This window comes from Tamandua tetradactyla, chromosome 7 (assembly GCF_023851605.1).
Source record: "Tamandua tetradactyla isolate mTamTet1 chromosome 7, mTamTet1.pri, whole genome shotgun sequence".
NCBI lineage: Eukaryota > Metazoa > Chordata > Mammalia > Pilosa > Myrmecophagidae > Tamandua > Tamandua tetradactyla.
The window spans coordinates 46,431,688-46,453,063 of record NC_135333.1 but is presented as its reverse complement, the minus strand read 5'-3'; the positions used below and the strand labels follow the sequence as shown (position 1 = coordinate 46,453,063).

Genomic DNA, 21,376 nt, shown 5'->3' with positions numbered 1-21,376 from the left:
TGTTGGGGGATGGGGGTCAGGGGTTCCAGAGGGCCGCCTGGTTAGCTGACACAAAGCAGCACGCTGCTGCAGCCTAGCGGCCTCCGGAAGGAGAAAGCCGATAGCAGGGCCAAAAGGGGGCCAGGAGGGGGCGGTGAGCTGCCAGCACCTGTGCCTGATGCTGATGTCAAGGGTGAAGCCGGGAGGATGCGAGGGGCAGCAAAGGGGGCAGAGAGGAAGGCACGCAGGACATCCTCTCAAGCAGACTGAGACGTGGCTGCATTTCTTATAAATTTATTACATAATAATATTATAATAATTATTATCAATAATAATAATATAAGAAACATAGATCTCTGTGGGGTGTATCACAACGTCAGGGTCAGGAGGCCTCGGGGCTGGCGCAGGGGTGAACCCCCCCGGATGGAACTCCATACAAAAGGAGGGGGAAGCGGAACTGACCCTGTAAAGTTAAAAACCCAAAGTGAATGGAACCAAAACCCACAGGTGAGCGTGAGACTGAGTGTGCATGTGGCAGTCTGGTACAGCGACTGCTGTGGGCGTGGGACCTGGTTTGTTGGCGACAGGGTTACGGGGTGAGTCCAGGGGCCACAGGGGTAGGGGCCAGGCAGGGGACCCAGCACAGACCGGCATGCTGGGCCCCCGGGCTCTGAAAACTTCTGTTTTCTTTTTCTTTTTTAATTTTATTAAAAAAAGCTAGAAATACAAACAGAAACTGGTGAGTGAAGTGGATGGAGCTCAATCCAGACTCCAAACCCAGGTTTAAAAACGGGTCCCAGGGCCCCCCACCCCACAGGTCATTACTGAGTGTGAGGAGTCACAGTAAGGGGGGCTGGGGCGCCCTCAGGGTTCCTCATCTGTCCCAAGGGCCTGCCATGGCCTACACTGGGGGTCCTCCTATGATCCCCTCGCCCCAGAAGCCCAAGAGGCCCCTGAGGGTTGCCCCTAGGCAGCAGGGGCCCAGCTCAGGATGCAGCCAGCGCCCCTGGAAGCCCCGGGCAGGTGCAAACAGCAGGTTCCAGGTCGCCGGCAGCCTCGAGCCTTTCTTTGGAAGAGGAAGCGCCCGCGCTCGCAGCGCGCACCTTCTGCGGGCCGCCACGCGCTTGGAACGCATACGCAAGGCTGCCACGCGTTTGGGCGCACTCAGAGCTTCACACACGCACACACGCGCCCCCGCGCCGCAGGGACAGGAGACTCTGAGGTCGGACGCAGGGTGGCTTCTCTGCGCAGACGCCCGAGAGCGTGGGGACGGAGGCGGGACCCCACGTCGGGCGAGACCCTGTGAGGGAGATGGCTGGGGGTGGGGCGCCAAGGCCCTGCGGCTCTCCCAGGCCAGCCGTCCCTGCTGGGTACCTGCCGCCTCCGCCCCCCGCGCAGCACCTGAAGGGCCGGGGTGGGGGGCACACCACAGCTCAGCGCGGGAGGGCTGAACCCGAGCCCCACATCGGGTCGTAAAGACCCTGGCCAACCCCAGACCAGCTGGAGCGTCCCCTGCCCCCGTGGGGGGGTCGCAGTGGCAGTGAGGGGCCCGGCCGGAGATGGAAGACTTGGGACCGGGAGGTGGAGGAGGGTATCTGGGGATAGGGGGACAGGAGGGTTACAGACAGAGATATTTGTTCCTTTTCTCGTTCCAAATAGAGTGATTTAAAATATGCAAAACGGGGGGAGGGTCCTTGGCCCCCAACGGAGAACCCCAACCCCTCCCCCCTCCCCCCGAGTCACCAAGGCGCGCCTTGACCTCACATGCTGAGCTAGGCCCCCCTCCTCTGGAAGAGGGACTGCCGGGGGCTGTGCAGGAGACGGTCAAGCCAGTGCACCCCGCCCCCGGCGCCGACCCTCCTCCGGCCCCGGCCTCCCTGGACCGCGCCCTTCATGACGGTGTGCTGGGTGGGGTCGGCGGCCAGGCAGGGCACTAAGCAATGTACAGGGCAAGTCTCCGAGCAACAGCAAACAGGACGATTCATGCAACATTCCTGGCTCGGGCGCCGTCGTGGGGGGCGGACCGAGCCCGCGGCCCGGGTTGGGGGGCCCTGCCGGCAGGGCGCGGCCAGGGGCGGGGAGCGTCAGCTGCCTTCCAGCTGCCGAAGTGCGCGCTCGATGTTCATGCGGTGGCCCACGCGCGTCACACCCAACTCCACGAAGTCGTCTTTGGTGAGCGCTGGCAGGTGCGCGCCCTCGATCTCGTGGTCCTCGAAGCGGTCACGGTGCTCGCCCAGGTGGATGCTGTCCAGCCAGTCGCCCACATCGAACTTGCTCCAGAGTTGCAGTGGCTTCTGCTGGAAGGGCCGGCGCGGGCCGGGGGCACCCGGGCCGGCAGCAGGCGAGGGCAGCGGCGACGGTGAGGGCGAACGGCTGCGTGCGCTCACGCTGCGCACCACGAAACGCACTTCCTTGGGCTCGTGCGGGATGGAGAGGCTGGACGACTTGAGGATGGTGGGGGGCGTGAGGCCGAAGGGCCGCCCCGCGCCCCCCGTGCCCGCCCCCAGCCCCTCCACCCGCTCCAGCGACGCGGGCTTCACCGGGCTCGGGGCGCGCCGCGCCACGGGGTAGCGGCCGCCGGGCCGCACTGGGTAGGAGGACCCGCCGCCAGGGCCCCCGGGGCTGCGCTGCGCTGAAATGGAGCTCAGCTCACCGAGGCTGCTGAAGAGCCTGCGGAGGGAGATGGGGTCAGGGCCAGGCGAGGGGCGCTAGGCGAGGTGGGGGCGGCGGAGAGCAGGGCAGGGCAGGGTAAGGGCAGGATGCTGGACACTGGGCCAGGCTGGGCTCCTCCCGGTTAGAGGATGAAAGGAGGAATCCTTGGTGCGCCCTGGCCCTACTATTAGGTGTCCCCGGGATGGGGGGGTATTGGAGCCAGTGCCCTGACTGGGCAGGAGAGGAGTCCCCCTAGACTGAATAGACTGGGGCGAAAATAGGATGGCATACTCCCTGCACTACAGCAGCGCCAGCAGCAGCCTGCTGGAGGAAGGGCCTTTGGTGGCAAAGGGCTGACTGCCACTCCCAAGCCCTTGGTGCCTAGAGCTGGGCAGTAAGACCCAGCCAGTCCCCCACCATCCCCATACCAGGGTAGAGAAGCCCAGGGCTGGCAGTAGGGATGGCTGAACTGTGACAGAGGCAGCACCCGCCCCCCAGATAGGCCAGGCACAGCGGCAGCCTGAGGACACAGCCGCTCATGCATGCAGACCAGTGCGGAGCATCAGTGCAGCAGCACACGTCCTTGGAGCACAAGCACACACTCCTACTTGGAGAGCACTCGCTGACCTCGCAGACTTGTGGACCCTCCCCAGACTGCTGCTGAGAAAGCCCACTTCTCCCCCCATCTCGCCCCTGCACCCCCTGTGGCCAGGGCAAGCAGCACACACGCAGCCAAGCAGGCAGACGTGGGAGGCAGTGGCCCGCGCGGGCAGTGAGGCGTGGGATGAGCATGCTCACTTACACAGCCGGCGCTCGGGGCCGCCGCGCAGCCACATGCAGATGGGGCAGGAGAGAGCAATGAGAGAGACGGTTAGCGCGGGCAGCTCCCAGCGGCACACGCCTCGTCGTGGCCCTATGGCCGGCAGGCTGCACAGCGACCCTGCCTGGGTGCTGCCCCCGAGCGCAGGGAGGAACAGCTTGGGGGCAGGCAGGGCTGAGCGTGCAGGCGAGGGCTGTGTGGGGCTGCGGATTTGCCTGGTCTCTGGATGGAACTCCAAGTGCTCTGCCTGGAGCTGGCCATAGCGCTGGGTGTCACCTCCCATCCTCTCCACTGTTGGACCCAGCCTGGAAGTCCCTGCAGTGGCTATGCCCTCTCCCTGAGCCCACCCGCACTGGCTAGCCCACCACACCAGGTGCCCTCGGCTCCCTTCTCTCCAAGCACAGCACCCCTCTTCAGTCCCATGTCGGGTCCCAGGGCAGTCGTCCGCCTGCCCAAGGCCAACCCCCACCCCCCACTGCCTCTCCTTCGAGACCTGTCTCCAGAAGACAACGCTTGCTTCATGTCTCCCAGTGCTGGCTTACCCCCCTCAGCCTTGTTTCAACTGCTTAGATACACAGCAGAGCACCCCAAGAAAGCCAGCCTACACCCCCAGAAGAAAGGGGCTCCAAGCACACCTGGGGTGGCTGTAGGGAGCAAGTGCCAAGCACCACAAGATACCTGACCTGGGCCACCAACTGGGTGACCTCCTCGTGGGCAGGGCATGCGCACAGGAGGTTCGTGGCCCAGGGAGGGCCCCAGGCAGCCAAGCTGCGGGAAGTGAGACCTGCCAAAGCGCCAATGGTGTGGGGAGGGCCCAAACACTGCAGGGTGAGCCAGGGCACCTGGGGCCCTGCATCAGCTTCTTTTCTTCTCTCAGGGAAGAGGCACTGCCCACACCGGCCAAAGAGCAGAAGGCCAGCAATGCTGGCCATTACCACTCCTGGAGTGCTGGGCTAGGCTCTGGGTACCCAGCCCTCCTGCACCAGTGGCCGCACACCTCTGAGACACGGCTTCCCTCATGGCAGCCCTGGTTTCAGCCTCTCCCACCAGCGTCAGAAATCTTGTCCTGTTTCCTTCCTGGAACCTCCCTGGCTGGCGAGGTCCCCTCCCACCTGTTGGCCTCTCATTTGCTTGCCTTCTCCTGTCACAGCGCCCTTCCCTCCCCCATCTGTGCCTTCTCCTGGGCTGGGTCAGCCGCCCCACCATCAGGGGTGCCCAAGAATGCCACCTGCAGCCCAGTCTGTCTACCCTGGGCCCCAGACCCCACAAGCCCACCTCCATCAGCAGGTCCTCCACCTCCGCACACCATGCCAGTCGGCCGCCCACCCACCTGCATGCACCAGACCCTGCACCCAGTTGCCACTTCCGCGCCACCCACCTGCTCTCATCTGCCACAGTCCCCAACTGTGCCCAGCACCACACCCGAGATACAGTGTGCACCAAGGAAATACCCAGCGAGACTACAGGCCATGGCACCCCTGTCTTGACCAACGCCATGGGCCCAGTGGGAAAGGCCAGCTCCAGCTCAGGCACTGCCTCCACCTTCGACCCTCCACGCAGGGCAGGGCTGTAGTGTGGGATTTTGCACCTTGGGGGCCTCGTAAAGAAAATTAACACGTAATTATGGGCACATCATTAGATAGGGCCCTGAAGCTAAGCTATTCAGCCTCCTGGCAAATCCATCTGACTCACGTCTTCTTCCTGCCACCCATGCCCTCTCAGGACCAGCAGGTACACTTCAACTGCCCCAAGGCCCCTCTTCTGGGTCCACTTGCTGGTGTCTCCAGAAGCCCTCGTCATGTGTCCTGGGTATGTGCTGTCGACTCGAGTCCTTGCAGTGTGTGCAGAAGCCCATGTGCCACCTTCCCCAGATCCCTGGCAGACATGTAAGCAGACAAAGCCCTACTGGTTCTCAGCTGTCATGAAGAACAAGCATCCTCTGCAGTCTACCAAAGAAGTCGTCTGAGACTGCACCGCCACAGCGAGTGAGGAATCCTGTACCTGCTGCACACCTGACCTGCTGCTGCCAAAATTACTTCACCCTCTGAGGCTCGGACTGACAAAAACAGACACACAACATTCGATTCTCATGTGTACCCATGGCCAGGGAGCGGCCGAGGCAGTGTGTCCAAGCAGAGAGCTGAGCCCTAGGGCTGGGAGTTCAGAGCAGAGAAAGGCCCAGGATCAGTGTTCCGAGAACCATCCAAGGAGACCCAATGATGAGGAAGGAGGAAATTCCTAAAGGCCAAAGGCACAGTGGGTGCTGCATCCTCCAGCTTCTGCTTGAAAACCAAAGCTGGCCCAGTTCCACTAAGCCAATCACGTCCACAAGTTACTGAGCTTTGGTTCCAGGACATGCATCTGCCTGACCTGTTCAGAAACATCTCAGGCCACAGAGGATTTCGTGGCTAAACAGACATCAGAGCCTGCACCCAGCCGCGGGTCGGAGAAGATGGAAGGAGCAGGGGCATCTGCCTCCAAGGGCTGTCTATCCACTGGGCTTGGGTCCAGGCTGAGGAGGGGCTGATGACCCCCCAGGGGCACGGCTCAGGGGTGAGACTCTGTGCGTGGCCATAGCAGGCCACCAGGGATTGGTGCTGGGCAGGATGATATCTCACCCCTGGGCATTTCTCCAAAAAGCCTTGCTGGCTGCAATGGCTGCAGGCGGTCTTCTCTGGCCATGTGTAGGGCCAGGCCCGAGTCAGGCTGGATGGCGAGGGCAGGGGGCAGGGCCAACAAGGGGAGCACAACAGGGTGAAAAAAGAGCAAAGAGGAGGGCAGGAGGTGATGGTGGCAGGGTGGCTCTCCTGCAGTTCCATGCTGCGCGACTCGCCCGAGCTTCTGGGTGACAGCTACTGCACCAGCCTCCGGCTGCAGCGACCGCCTCCTGAGAGCATCTGCCTTACCACCTGGAGAATGGAGGCGAGGCCACCGTCCACCTATCGGACGGCTGTGAAGATGGAATGCCATGATGAGATGTCTCCTGGCGCCGTGTCTACCACTGTTATTTCCACCAGAGCCAAGAGCTGACCACAGAGGTGTCCAGCTGAGTGCTTGAGCACCAGGAAACGAAAGCAGCAGCAGCGGCCGATGCATGGGGCCAAGGACAGGCCCTTGGCGGTGGAGGTTCCCCTCAGGCTGGTGCCAGGCAAGCTGTGCCAAGGGGACATCGCTTGTTCTGGACCATCCAGCATGTGTCCCTGCCACTGGCTGCACAGCCGCCCTCTCCGGCCCACAACACTGCACCTCCCTGCCCTCAGTGAGGGATGGGGAGAGTAGGTGGCATATGGAGGCAGCGCAAGGCCAGGGTTTGTGGGAACCACTGACAGAAGGGTGGGAGCTGCCAATCCTGCCCTTTCCCACACCAAACACAGTATCCTGGTGACCCAGGAGCCCCGATGAGAGGCCGTGTACTAGAGACCAGGTGCCCAGGCGGTGCCCGCTGAGGGGCCGCCTCCACCTATCCTTCCCTGTGTTGGCCTCAGGGGAGAAGGGCTGCAGCCTGAGCCTCTGCTGACCTTGTCCTGGCCACCTCCCTACACCTCAACCACAAAAGACAGCACTTGCATTTGGCTTCATTCTTCCATCTGCTCAGCAAATGTTTATTGAAGAACTGCTGTGTGCCCTCGGGCACTGGCTGGTACTTTTCATGGCTTTGATTTTCACAGGGACCAGGGGGCAGAGTAGGGAGGGGCTGGCAGAAGGCAGAGAAGCCGGGCGCACAGGGAGCCCAGCAGGCCAAGCAGGAGCCCTGACCCTCCAGGGCCTGCTTCAGCCACTCTGGACAGAGCCAGCGGGCAGAGGGGGCTCCGTGCTGCCTGTCACATCCCTAGGCCCCTGACTGCCCACGCCCACAGGTCCCCTGACAGCACTGCCTCTGTGGGACTGGCTGAAGCTAACGGGGGAGGGCCGCAGACCACCACCCCAGGGGGCAGGAATGGGGGGCACCTGGGGGCACCTTAGGGAAGCATGTGGGCTCCTAAAGCTCCCACTTAATTTTTGAATCCTGAACTGGAAGAAGGTAGAATGACCAATACTGCAAGAATTCTGCAAGGTTCTTAAGATCTGAATCCCCAATCACCTTGTGAGCTCTTTCCCAAGGTCCGCAGTCAGGGGCCTCCCAGGTGGTCTTCAGGGCAGCCAGATGGGGGAGTTGGGAGGTGCCACCCCCACACCCCTTGGGGCCGGGCGGGGGAGAGGTGGGGAACCCTCAGGGCACAGAAGGCAGACGCCAGAGGGTGAGCAGCCCCCGCCCTGAGACCAGTACCTGGGGGCAGGTACCCTGTTCTCCCACTGTCGTCCATGCTGCCCACAGGCCCCAGAGGCCCCTCTTTGGTCCTCAGGGGCTCCCGCAGCTTCTGCCAAGCCGAGCGCCTAGACCATAGCAGCCCCGCCCCATGCCGCGGACCCCCAGTTCTAGCGTGCAGCGTGGCCCACACCCCCGGGCTGGCTCAGACAGAACGGGCGAGAGGGTAGAAAGCAGAGCAGACCAGCAGGAGGAGGGCTCGGAGGGAGGTGGCGGGTTCAGGGGCACTGTAAGTCCCTTCCCTCTTCCTAAGTGCTTCAGGCCACCCCGGGGAACAGCAGTGTCCCTGGGCAGGAAACAATCAGGCGGAGGCAGGTCCCCAGAGGAAAAGAAGCCGCTGCCTGAGCCTCAAGGAGACAAGGCGTGAGGCAGCTCCAGGGAAGCCGTGGGGAGGCTGGGAGTGGGGGCTCAGCTTGAGTAAGCCTCTAAACACGCCCTGATGGCAGAGGAGCACTAGGCAGGAGCCAGGAAGTGAGGGCCAGACCCAGCCAGGGTCCCTGACAGGGACGGCCCCCACCTCACCAACCGGGGGCAGGGCAGCCACCCTACTGCTCTGATGCCCGAGAGCCTGCGCCCAGACAGAGCAGGCCCGTGGCCCATGGGGATGACAAGGATGGGGGGGTGTGGGCAGGCGGGAGGTGGACGATGGAGGTGGGGCATGGGCAGGCAGGGGGAAGACGATGGAGGAGGAGCATGGGCAGGCGGGGGGCGGGACAGAACAGGACACAGAAGGGGAAGCGTGGGCAAGTATGGGGGTGGACGACTGAGAGGGAGCATGAGCAGGTGGGGGGTGGGACAGAACGGGCCATGGGGGGGTCCAAGAGGAGCCCGTGGGTGGACAAGAGGAAGGACAGAGGGGCCCTGGAGCTGGGACATCCCCCGCCCCCCAGCCCACCCCCAACCCACGCTGCTCACCGAGCTGCCGCGATGGGCGACTTCTTGGCAGGGTCCAGCAGAGCGCCCAGGCCGCCAGCCGGCTCCTCTCCCAGGGAGCGGGTGTCCTTGTTGAGCTGCTGCAGGCGGGAGCTGAGCTCGCTGATCACAGTCGGCTTGTCGTCCTCGGGCCCAGGAATTCCGCGGCTCTCCACGGCATCCCCCCACAGCTTGGACCTTCTCTGGAAGAGGTAGCGAGGGCGGGCAGGCCCGGCGGCAGAGGCAGCATGGTGCTGCTGGGCCACGAGCTCGCTGTCCGAGGACTGCTTCAGCAGCGGGTCCCTGAAGGTCACCGGCCCCTTCCCCAGTGGGGACTTGAGCTTGGGCTTGGGAGGCACTGGCGGCTTCTCGAGTAGAAAAGTGTGTCCATCGGCGAAGGAGGTGTGGGTGTCGGTGAGCTCGCTGCTCTCTGAGCTCAAGGTGGACATGCTAGACACCGTGGAGATGGTGCTTGTGGTCTCCAGGTGGGGGTCGCTGGAGCTGCGGGTGTCGGCCTCCTCCACGCCAGAGTCAGCCGCAGACTCAGGGGCAGGGGGCGGCTCGCTGCTCGGCTTCCCTGAGGCCGGGCCAGGCACAGCGGCAGGTGAGGGGCCTGGCCCAGGCAGTGGAGTGGACAGTAGGACCCCATTGGCAAACTCTTCAGGAGGTGGCACCAGTCCAATGCGGGCAAGCTCTTCCCGGGTCTCCTCATCGCTGGAGGACAGCTGGGCAGGCGGCAGGTTCACAGCAAACACCAGCTCTGGCTCCTCCTCTGAGCTGCCCTGGCCCAGGGTAGGGTCCCCCGGAGTAGAGGGGGGCTGGGCCCGAGGGCTGGGCAGGGGCTCGGTCACTGCCACCACCGATGGCTGCGTGGGGGTTGGAGCCCGTTGTGGAGAGCTGGGGCGCTCTTCCTGGGCCCCCAGCCCACCGGGCCCTTCCCCATTGCTGGTGGCATGCACAACGATGAGGCCAGCCGGCCGCTGCAGGGACGTGTCCAGGACGCTGAGGATCATGGACTTTTTGTCGTCAGGGGGCTTGCGCTCCTCTCGGGGGGCCTTCTCAGGCTCCCTGCGTACTGGCACGGGGACCCAGGTCGGACCACGTGGGGAGAAGGCCGGGGATGCCAGGCCTCCTCGCTCCGAGTCCCGGGCCTGGACGTCCACGAAGAGAGGTCCGGGGCGGTCGGTGTCGGGGCTGTGCACAGGCGTGGGTGACCGGGAGGGCACCTGGGAGGCCAGAGCCCGCTCCCGGGCAGCCAGGGCGAGGGCCAGGGGTGAGCTGGGGTCCAGGGGCTTGCCCGTGAGCGGGTGGATGAAGGTGGAGCCGGAGGCCCCGAGGGTGGGGCCGCTGACCAATGGCTTCAGAGCAGAGACAGGTGAGGGCAGCAGCAGGTCACGGCCACTGGCGGGGCCAGTACCCAGGAGGCGCTCATCTATAGAGCGGGAGGGCTGCAGTGAGGGCAGGTCGGTGCTGGGGGCACTGCCCTCGACGGCGCCCACCGACAGGAACACCGTGGAACGACGCCGTTCCTCCAGCCGCCGGTCCTTGGGGCCGCTAAACGCCAGGCCGGGACCGTCCCCGGGGCCGTAGTCGAGGCCGCCAGATCGGGGCCCGCGGTGCGTCGGTGAGGGATCGCGGGCGAAGCTGCCACCAGACGGACCGGGGCCACCGACAGCCAGCGCCGCACGTTCTTGTGCATCTTCCACTTGCAGCTGCTTTACCAGCGGGCTCTTGCGGCGCTGCGGCTTAGATGGTGCAAAAAGGCTGGCACTGAAGGCGCCCAGGTTGGCGTAGGGGCTGTCAGGCCCCGGCGGCCGCGGCCTGCGCTTGGGGCGCTCTGGGGGAGTGACGGCGGGTGGGGGCCGGGCGCCGTCGGTTTCCGGCGCAGAGTCCTGCAGGATGATCATGGAGCGCGCGCGCTTCTGCCGCTCAGGGTAGGGCAGTGGGCCCAGGGCTGTGCCCGCTTCGTACAGCCCCGCACTCCCCGCACCCAGGCGCGCCTCCAGGCCCGGCTTGAAGCTGGAGCGCACAGTGTCGTAGGCACGGCCAGGCGGCGGCGGTGGCGGCGAGAAGGCAGGGGGCGGCCCCGAGTCGAAGTAGTAGGGAGCAGGGGGGGGTGGCGGGGCTGTCTGCGGGGGGGGCGGGATGCCGCGGCCCTCGCGTACCGAATCCTGCATCGATGTGCTCCGAGGGAAGCGCCCTTCCAGCAAGGACGCCAGCTTCTCGTCCTCCCCTGTGGACAGAAGGGTGGGTAAGGCTGGCGGGGGGGAGGGGGTACGGGGGTCGCCAGGGACCCACACCTTCGGGGAGGCATCTTGGGCCCGCCCTGCCAACCTCCGGCAATCTGTAACCCACCCCCTCTCTGCCCGAGGGGCCATGCTGCTTAGGGCCCATGAAAAGGGGGTTCTGAGGACACTGTGGGAAAGCGGGGTGGGAGGGCAATGGAGGAGGAGGAGCCCCTTGGGAACAATCTAGAAGAGGAGAGAGGTGAGATCAGATACAGGGTGAAAGGGTACAAGGAATCCAAACTCTGGCTCCCTGGAGTGAACCACGACCTGCCTGAGCCCAAGGACCATAAGCAGGTCCTGAGAGGGCAGCATCCCAGGGCAGTCAGCCCACACCCAATGTGGGGCCACCAGGACAGGTTTTCACCAGGAGAAGTTGCTAGAAGGGGCTGGTGGCAGGGCTTCCTACAGAAACTGAGCAAAGCCAAGGCTCAAAAGGACCAAAAGTGTGAGGAGTTCCAAGTTTGAAGCCAAATGTCACCAGGAGGCACTGGTGGCAGCAAGAGATGGGTGAGACAGAGATGAGTAGGGACAAGAGGTTCAGAGGGAAGGAAGGACACACTGACTGAAGACAGAAGGGAGCAGGACAGGCCCATGGCAGGAGAGCGAGCCGGTGCTCAGTTAAGGGGCGCTCTGTGGAAGGAAAGGCTCTGACTCCAGAGATCCACATTGGTGGGCCTGGGAGAGGCTGCCAGGCAGCTAGGAGAAGCAGACAGGCTACAGTTAAGGAGAAGCCAGGTGGGTGGAAGGAAGGAAGGAAAGAGGATGGATGGAATAAAGGATGCAAGGAAAGAAAGACAAATGGATGGATGGAAAGAAGGGTAGATGGAAGAGGGGACAAAAACAAGTAAGGAAGAGAGAAAAGAAAGATAGAAGGGTGGATGGATGGATGGGTAGAAGGAATGAAGAATGGATGGACAAAAGAAGGATGGAAGCAAGGAAGATGGAAGGAAAGGATAGTATGGTGGGTAGGAGGAAGGAAGGAAGACAAGGAAGTGTGGATGGGTGGATAAATACAAGGACGGACGGAAGGAAAGGAGGAAATGTGGAAGAACAGAAGGAAGGAAGGGACCGATGAATACATGGAAGAATAGAAGGAAGGTGGACGGATAGAAGGAAGGCTAGAAACAAGCAAGAAGGAACAGGATGGATGGCTGGAAGGAAGGAACGAAGCAAGGAAGGAATAGCAGAAAGTTGGACAGGTGAATGGATGGATGGGTGGACAGATGGGTGGAAGGAAGGAAGCGTGGATGGGTGAATGGAAAGACGGATGAAAGGAAGAGGGAATGGGTACATGGAGAGAAGGTTAGAAATTGGGAAGGAAGGATGAATAGGTAGAAGGAAGGAAAGGAAGGAGGGAGGAGCTGAAGAAGGATTCAAGAGGCTGGAACATTGTGCAGATTCACCCAGGGAAACATGACAAGGACACAGGCAAAAGGAACTTGCCCAGGAGCAGAATGGGGACTGTGTGATACCACCTGGGCTGGGGAGCCCATCTCGAGATGCAGACAGGCCCACGGAGGCCAAGGCCCTTCCTTGTGCTGCCCACATAGTGATGGCGAGCCCACGCCCAGGCTCGGCACCGACCTCAAGGTGCACCTGCTGCAGCAGCCGTCACGCTGCGGGCTCCCTGCGCCCCGACGCTGTGGAAACCCTCAAGCACAGGACACAGGAAGCCTCTGAGCAGCACGTCGAGGTGGTGCTGGAGCCATCCCATGCTCATGGCCAGCACCTTGAGGCTGCAAGGGTTAAATGGGCTACCCAGGGCCACACAGCATGGGCCTGGGTGACCCCAGGCCAAGAGGAAGGGGAGACAAGGCCCTTCAAATGTGTACAGAGGGGCAACAGAGACTCCTCAATGTGGTGTGGCTGGGCCAGGCCAAGGAGGGGCAGTCAGAGTTAGCAAATGCTGGGACCAGGGAGCTGGAGACAAATGTCCCCGGACGAAGCATGAGATGCAGGCTAAGGGTGTCCCAATGGGGCCTGGGACACCACAGAGCCGCGAAGGGTGAAGCCAGAAGGTGATGGTGTAGCTGCTCTGTAGAAAGCTCTCTCTGACCAGAAGGATGGACTAGAGGGTGGGACCAAGGTAAGCAGACATGAGACCGCCACAGTGGGGGTCCAGGGGCAAGATCATGAGGCCTGACCTGGACAGGGCCCAAGAGGGTGGCTGTGAGGCCTGTAAAGAGGCAGCACCTGCCAAATCTTCAGGGACAGGGGAGGGCAGAGTAAAAGGAGGAACTATGGGGGCACCCAAGGTGTAGGCAGGAGGGGGCATCTCAGCCCCACAGGAGCTGCGGCCTCACGCCCCTTCCCACCCCCCACCCCCCGCTGAAGTGACCACATGCCTCCTAAATGCCATCTTGCACCCTAGAAACGCCCATGCAACCTACACTCAGCCCAGATGCCCCACGCACTGGCTGCCTGCAGCCCTGCCCTCCTAGGGCCTGGTGCTGGGTGGAGCTGCCTCCTGGCACCCTGCAAGGAAGGCTCCACAGCACCTCCTCCACATGGCTACCAAGTGCCCCTGGGCATGCTGCCTGCTCCTGGCAGGAGTGGGGACAGGGGTGGGGACAAGGGTCTGGACGCAGGGGTGGTCAGCAGGTGGGCAGGGCCAATTAGAAGCTCTGGTCTGGTGGGGTCGCAGGTGTGGGCGACAGCCGGGAGGCCGAGGGTGTCACCGGGGGGCTGGTGCAGAGCGGGAGACGGAGGACAGGGCCTTCAGAAGCACCTCGCGGAGGGGGCGGCCTGAGAGACGGGAGGAAAAGCAGGAGGGAGCATAGTCCTGGCGGAGGTGGGCGGCATGCTCCCAGAAGGAAGTGGGCCCACCGTGCCCAAGGAGGGAGCAGTTCAGGGCTGCTGTACAGCCTCTGCCTGGCTGAGGAGCAGGTGAGAGTGGGGGCTGGACATGCTAACTGTGGGTCCCATTTTGGGGAGCAATGGTGTGAAGGGGAGGGCAAGAGCGAGAGCTGGAAGAGGGGCAGGCTCAAGGGGAAGGGGCACTGGAGTTGGTGGGAAGTACAGAAGTGAAGGGGCCCATGGGACGGGGCACAGTGGATGGGGAGACAGCAAAGCTTGGAGTCTCCTTTAGGAACATATCTGTGGGGAAAGGATGGATCCCCACAAATGGAGGTCCACACCCCACCGGAGCCCTCCCAGCCCCCAGCCCTGAGCCCGGCCGTACCTACTGACTTTGTCCGGGGAAGCCCCCTCCGCAGCGAGCCAGGCAGCTTCTCGGGGCCAGGGAGGCCCTGGCGCTCAAACAACGACTGTGGGGGGTGGGCACAGAGGCTCTAGGGCATGGGCCCTCAGCTCTCCACCAGCCCCTGCCCCGCCCTCCTGGCCACGAGACCCCTCCCCACCCCACCCCCTCAGGGCCCTGGCAGGGAGGCTGGGAGCACCCCAAGGTATGGCTGTGGGTGCTAGGTGGGGCAGGGGCCCCACGCGCTGCTCAGGAGAGGCACTGGGGTCAAAAGATGGCCCTCATCCCAGCAAATCTACCACCAGGAGGGAGCTCAGCAGGCAAGAGGTGCCATCAGACCCCTGCATGGAGTGTGAGGGTAAGGGTGGCCTGGGTTAGGTGTCACCACATCCCATAGACACAGGCGCAAACCCACACATGCCCCTGGAGACCCCTCCTCCCCAGGACTGCCCGCCGCAGCTTACACTGATCTCAGCTGGGGTCAACCTCCGACTGGTGGGCCGCTGTTTGACCGTGGCAGCTCTGGAGTCAGCATCAGCGATGTCGGGCCTCAGGGCCGGCTCCGCCGCCGCAGCCAGGATCTCATCCAACTTCTCTGCACAGACAGGAAGGTGCACTCAACTTCGGCGCCATGGGGGCTGGCGGGGGCATAGGGGCCCCCAACCTGTTCCCGGATCCACCTCCCACAAGGCTCCCACGGACTGCCAGGCCCCCAGCGACGCTCCCAGTTCTGCCTGCACTGCCCCAGCCCCACTGCCGCCCCCTGCAGTCAACGCTCACCAGCTACTGTGATTTAGGTGAATAAGTCTGTAACTAAGGGACGAACAAGAGGACAAGGAATACTTCTGAAAACAACTCACTGCCCTAAGCCTGGGAGCTAAAAGACAGCTCTGAGCCATCTGGGAAGCCTTCCCAGGGTGGGAGGTGCCAAGCTAAGGGGAAGGGGCAGCCCCTCCTCCTGGGGCTCTCGCTAGCCCCTCACCCACAGCAAACTAGGGCAAGGGAGCAGCGAGGAAGGCCTGGACAGCATTCCCTTAAAATATGCTATAAGACAATGGCCGTGTGTTTGTTTCTACTAGTCAAAATTATTGAAATGATTGCTTTTAATCATCAAAATGCTTTGGAAGTTTTCATTGCATCTCAGACCCTGGAGAGAATGCCCAGCCCCAACAGCCAGCCACAGTGTGCACCCCTCGCCCCATGCCCACAGCCACCCCCTCACCACCCATGTTGGGCACCGGTCCTTCCATGCCCTGCTCAGATGAGCTCCACGGCCACTGGAAAGCGCCGACCTCACCCCACCCCGGCACCCCAGCTGCTCCCACCAGAAGCCCACTGGGGGGCTTCAGCCAGGACCACCCCCACTTGTGTATGGACTGTGCCGACTCAGCCTCCCTGACTTGGTTTTCTCATCTGATAAATGGACATGAAACCGTCCCTGCTTCCCGAGGCTACGCAGTTAGGGCAGGAATCCCATCTCCCCAAACGCACAGGAAGCACCTTCCTGCCACCTCCCAGGCCTGCCTATGCACCAAATCAGAGGAATTCAGTCACCGTGTCTGATTTCCCCCAAATGTGGTGCCACCGCAGAGCTGCCAGCCCAGGGCTGCCTCCCAGCCCTTCTGGTTTATTTCTGTAATGAAGTCAATTCCTTTCCTTTAGAAGCTAAAATACCACCACTATCATTCATTAAGAGCTTACTGTTTCCCACACAGCAGCCCCATGAATTTTCTTCCTAACCATGGCACAGCCCAAGGATAGCACAACTGTCACCCCTATTGCCCAAGAGGAAATAGAAGCTTAGAGAGAAGCTGCCCCCAGCCAAAATTCAGTGAGTGAGAGGTCAGACCTGGCTCCAGGCTTCCTGGGCCACAGGACTGTGAACATGAGTGGACAGGAGACGCCCCACGGGGCCCCCAGGGCAGCAGCCCCCACAGGCGGCATGGCCTCGAGCCTGCTCTGGCCGCCAGGCCATCCAGGGTGCTGGTGTCAAGCAGGGATTCTAAGCTGCGAGCCATGGGGCTAAATGACAACATGAGGACTAGGCAGGAGACCACTGATGAGCTGGGGGGCTGACCCATATGATCCAGAAACAGCCCATATATGCACCCAAGGTTGCTCAAGAGCCTGTAATAGCCGGTATAGTGCTGTGGAGACACCCTCACCTGGTCAGGGCAAGGGGCAGGGAGGAGATAGAGAGGCAAAGGAGGGAGGGAGAGCAGCAGGTCATGCAGGAGAAGCAGGGCAGCAGGAAGGCCTTGGAATCCTGAACAGGGGGTAGGTGGTCACTGGGCTGATGGATGAGGGTGTGGGGGAGGAGCCAGCCCAGCAGAGCAGTGGGTCCCAGGGGGGGGAAGGGAGTGGTGCTAGACCCAGGGCCAAGGTCAGGGCTTCTGTCTGGGCCGAGCCTCTGTGCAATGGAGCAAGGTGGGGAGATCGCACCAGCCCCTATACGCTGCACGCTACCAGCTGGACTGACAGGAAGGAGTCCCAAAGGCAGTGGCGAGGTCTGAAGGGGTGCCGAGTTATGTCTGTGGCATGGGGTTGGCAGGAGTAGCGGGCCCCCAAGTTCTGTTCCCAATGCTAAGTCCTGGGCCTGCCCCAAAGTGACTGTCAGCAGCCAGGAGCTGGGAGCAAGGCAAAGCCCAGCATTGCCCTTCCTGGGCATCAAACGGGAGCTCAGAGGAGGGCAGGGGCCAGCATCCCCTCCCTGGCACAGCCGTAAGGCTCTCCGCCCTGAGGGGCCACGGCTGTGGCTGCAGCTGACCCACGGGCACTCTCCTGACCATACCTCCCTGGGCCTGATCTATTTCTGTACCCACTGCAAACCCTGCAGAAGCTTCCCAAGGAGAAGGCTGCAGGGCCACCCTTACTTGAGCCAGAGCCTCCTTGGATACCCACACTCCCCTGGATGGGATCAGGGGAAGCCAGGGCCCGGCCGACCAACCATGAGACCCTCAGACATGTGACTCACCCCCTTTTCTTCTCCGAATTGAGGCTTGGAATCAAGAAACAGAGCAAACGGGGTAAGAGGCAAGCTCCATCCCACTCCCCATATCCCTCTCCCAGCCCATACCTTCCCCAGCCATCTGCAGCAGGATCCCTCCCCATTGCTCCCCCAGCCTGGACCTCCACTTCAGATTGGGTGACCTCCAAACACTGAGTCAGTAAACGGCTCGAAACTCAAGAATAAAAGAGCCTCAAGCGAGAACATGCACTTGCACGTGTTCACACAGGCATGTAAACACATGCACACACGCATGCATGCACGCACATGCACACCTGTGCAGAATTCCCTGCACAGTTAAACCATACTCTCAGTTCAGTTCAAGTTTGTTTAGAAAAAGGGCAAAACCCCCCTAAAGACCAAGTTCGGGGGCCACTGTGACTTGGTCACCCTGTGCATTCTGTACAAATACACTTCAAACTAAAGGGCAGGTCACCTGTGCCTCCAGACCAAGCCAACCCCAGGGACCTCACGCCTGGCTGAGATCAGCCCTGAATTCCTTTCTGGTTTCATGACCAGAGAACAAGGGACCGAAGAAATTATATAGAATAAAAAGTAAAGACTTCTGCAAAAACTGGATGAACAGAGGGCATGCTCCTGGTCCTGGTTCAGGAGGTGAGAATGACCTCCTCCACAAGACAGGGGTCTGTGGAGACCCCCAATCCCATCAGGAAACAAACTGTGGAGGAGCAGGAGGAGGGGGAACCTGAGTCGGAAAAGAGGAAGGATCACCAGACAAAACAACCCAGAGGGCAGAAGGCAATTCTTCCGCTTTCCTAGAGCCACGCCCCAGGATCACAGGTCTCAGGTGTGATCCTAAGGACATGCAGTTGCACACAACTGCACCACAGCCTCTGGAAGACTCCGGGATCCACCCACCAGAGTCCTGGTCTGGTGCCCAGCCAGGCCGTCACCTACTGGTATCTGGTTCATCAACCAGATACCCTCAGTACAAGCGGGCAGCTCCCTAGACTTGCCCTGGACCCCTGTGACTATGGGGCAGGAGGTCTGTTGGCCTCACTTGGGCTTAGCTGGGCACAGATTCTCAACACTTTGCAAATACTGTTCCACTGTCTTCTGGAATCTACTATTGCTAATGAGAAGTCTGCTATAAATCTAATCATCACTCCTTTATAAGTAATCTGACTTTTCCTTCTGGTAGTTTTTAAATCATTCTCTTTGTCCATGTTGATCTCAAGCTTTACAATGATGGGTCTAGGTGTAGGTTTGTTCTTACTTTTTTTTTTTTTCTCACATGGGCAGGCACCAGGAATCGAACCCGGGTCTCCAGAATGGCAGGCAAGAACTCTGTCACTGAGTCACTGTTGCCCTCCCAATATAGATTTGTTTTTAATCTTCTTGCTCAGGACTCCTACTTCTTTAAAGTGGAGACTAATGTCTTCATGAATTTTAGAAAGTTCTTAGCCATTTACTCTGTCCAAACATTGCTCTTCTTCATTCTTTTTATTCTTTCCAACTGGAACTCCCATTAATTAGATTTTCTCATTTGTTCTTCATGTCTCTTACCTGCTCTTTGACATTCTGCATCTCCCTTGTCTTGCTGTGCTGCATTCTGGGTAATTTCCTCAGATTTATCTTCCAGTTTACTGCTTCTTTCTTCAACTGAGTTTAGCATACCATTTGTCCCATCTGTGGAGTCTTTAATCTTGGTAACCATAATTTTTGTTTTTGCGGATCATTTTTAAACCTGCTTATTCTTTTTCTGAACTGTCCTGTTCTTTCATTCTAAGCTGTTAGTTCTTTCAATCTTTTTAATAATTTGAATGCTTCATTTGTTGTCTCTTTCACATTCTTCTAGGATTTCCACTTCACTTGATGCTATTCCCACTTCTTGGACTTGGTTCTAGCTTTCTTGCTTGAGTCCACAGCCATGTCTCCTGGCCTTGGGGGTGGGTGATAATGCCCAAACCCTTGCCTTTGGAACCTCTATCCTGTGTCAAGTCCTCACAAGCCATGGACACATCAGCTTCCTTGGGCTCCCCTGGCTTTGATTTCTCCATTTTTGAAACCTAGAAATTCCTCTTTCTTTGCTTTGAGCAGGATCTGTTTTTATTTAGTTTTATTTTACCCAGAATGTCTATGAGGAAGGAGCTCCTGACCATGTCAGCCTAGCCTCTCTTTCCATCTGTTCTCTAAAATGCAGTCAACAGCATGAGCATGGGGTAAGGACAGGGTCAGCCAGTGGCCAGGTCATGGTCAGGGCTCAGTCAAGGACAAGGTCAGAGCTCAATCCATAAGTAAAAGCAAGAATTATTTTCTGGGTCAGGGTCAGGGTTCCTTCTATGGATGGGGGCAAAAACAAGTCTGAGTCCAGGACTGGAGCTCAGCCTGTAGAAGGCAAGAGCACTGTCAAGTTACCTGTGTCAGGACAAGGTCAGGGTCTGCCCTATTTATGGCTCTCAATGGTCACTGTGTCAGGACACCTCCAACAAGGTTAACAGTCACTGTGCCAAGACAAAGTCTGATGCAGCTAATAGTCACCTGTGCCAGGAGACACACCTTATGCAGCTAACAGTCACCTGTGTCAGGACATGCCCCCAACAAGGCTAATGGTCACCTGTGCCAGGATACACATCCCAATGCAGCTAATGGTCACCTGTGCCAGGACACACCCCTAACAAGGCTAACAGTCACCTGCATCAAGACACACCCTCGAAGTGGCTAACAGTCACCTATGCCAGGACACACACTCCAATGCAGCTAACGGTCACCTGTGCCAGGACATACCCCTTATGAGACTAACAGTCACCTGAAAGACACATCCTTGATGAGGCTAATGGTCACCTGTGAGGGACACAAGCCCTGACAAGGCTAAAGGTCACCTGTGTCAGGACATGCCTCCAACATGGCTCCATTAAAAGCCCCACACACAGGTTCACCTTCTGCAGCCCATATAACCCTTTCCCATCATTGTCCTGTTGGCTGTTGCCAGACGTTAGGTCACCAGACTCAGCGCCATCACCCCTGCTCAGCAGGTACACCAAGGTCAAATAGCCAGTGCCCCACAGAGCTGGGAGCAGAGCTCACGTCCCCTCCCCTCCCCCCACTCTCCCAGGGCTGCCCTCCCTTGCCAGCACGGACAGGGACACAGAGACCACAGAGGCAGCACACATGCACACACACACCTGTGCAAAATGCACACAACTGTGCAAACACAACACATCCAGTAGACCCAGGCCCCACTGCCCAGGCCACATCTGTCCCTAGCCACCCTACTGCCCAGCCCATCACCGCATCCCAGCCCCATGGCCAACCCACAAATGTCCAAGTCCCCCCACTGCACCAGCAGCCTACCCATTTGCCCCTCTGACCTATCCATCCATCCATTCATCCATACCCGCATTCATCTCATTCTCTGCCTGGCCTAACCCCTGGCTTTCTACCTGTCTGTGTCCATCTGTCCCTAGTCTGTCTGCCAGAGGTTGTCTGTCTATCCATCTGTCCCCCTGCTGCCCTGAGCTGTCCATTCTCTTGTCCGTCCCCATCGCTGTCCTGGGCTGTCTGTCCATCCATCCCCACTGCTGCTCTAGGCCATCCCCACCATTACACCAGGCTGTCCATCCTCCTGACCACTGATCTGGGCTGTCTGTCCTCTCATCCGTCCCCTCCACTGTCCTAAGTTGTCCGTCCATCCTCCTGTCCATCCCCTGCACTACCTTGGCCCATCTGTCCTCCCATCCGTTCCCCCATCTGTCCTCTCTGCTGCCCTGGGCCATTCATCTACCCATCCATTCCCCCTGCTGACCCACATCATCCATGTGCCCGTCCATCCCCTCTGCTGCCCTGAGCCTTCCGTCCTCCCAACTACCCGCCCCCCATCTATCCTCTCTGCTGCCCTGAGCTGTCCATCCTCTCATCCATCCCCTCCACTGATCTAGGCCACCTGTCTACCTGTCTGTCCCCTCTGTTGCCCTGGGCCATCCGTCTGTCTGTCTTCTCTGCTGCCCTGGGTGTCTACCTGCCTGTCCACCCCCCTCCATGCTGCCCTGGGCCGTCTGTCTGCCTTTCTGTCCTGTTCCATACCCCACCCCACCCCTGCTGCCACAGGCCATCTATCTGCCCGACTGTCCCCTCGGCTGCCCCGGACCCCATCTCACCGAGCTCCTCCAGTTCGGCAGTCATAGACTTGGAGCGGAGGGTCAGCGTGGTGCTGGGGGCCCTCTTGGGGGGCGGTGGGGCTGCAAGGAAAAGG

The 21,376-nt window shown here is 60.4% G+C and overlaps 1 protein-coding gene across 4 annotated transcripts in view; it reads right to left on the bottom strand.

The window, feature by feature from the left end:
- Positions 1–257: 257 nt before the first annotated feature.
- SHANK3 (SH3 and multiple ankyrin repeat domains 3) overlaps positions 258–21,376 on the bottom strand; it is a 47,718-nt gene continuing 26,599 nt past the window's right edge. The window contains exons 17-22 of one of the 4 annotated variants that reach the window (XR_013179390.1): positions 21,282–21,362; positions 14,621–14,751; positions 14,139–14,223; positions 8,673–10,902; positions 7,533–7,628; positions 2,634–6,604 (exon numbers count right to left, since the gene is read on the bottom strand). Coding sequence is in view for 3 of the 4 variants with exons in the window: in XM_077169311.1 (XP_077025426.1) it covers positions 2,064–2,649; positions 8,673–10,902; positions 14,139–14,223; positions 14,621–14,751; positions 21,282–21,362 (3,113 nt within the window). In the remaining variant the exon portion in view is untranslated. Of the gene's footprint in view, positions 6,605–7,025; positions 7,629–8,672; positions 10,903–14,138; positions 14,224–14,620; positions 14,752–21,281; positions 21,363–21,376 lie in introns of those variants that run through there. The other 3 variants (XM_077169311.1, XM_077169312.1, XM_077169313.1) reach the window with 3 other exon arrangements.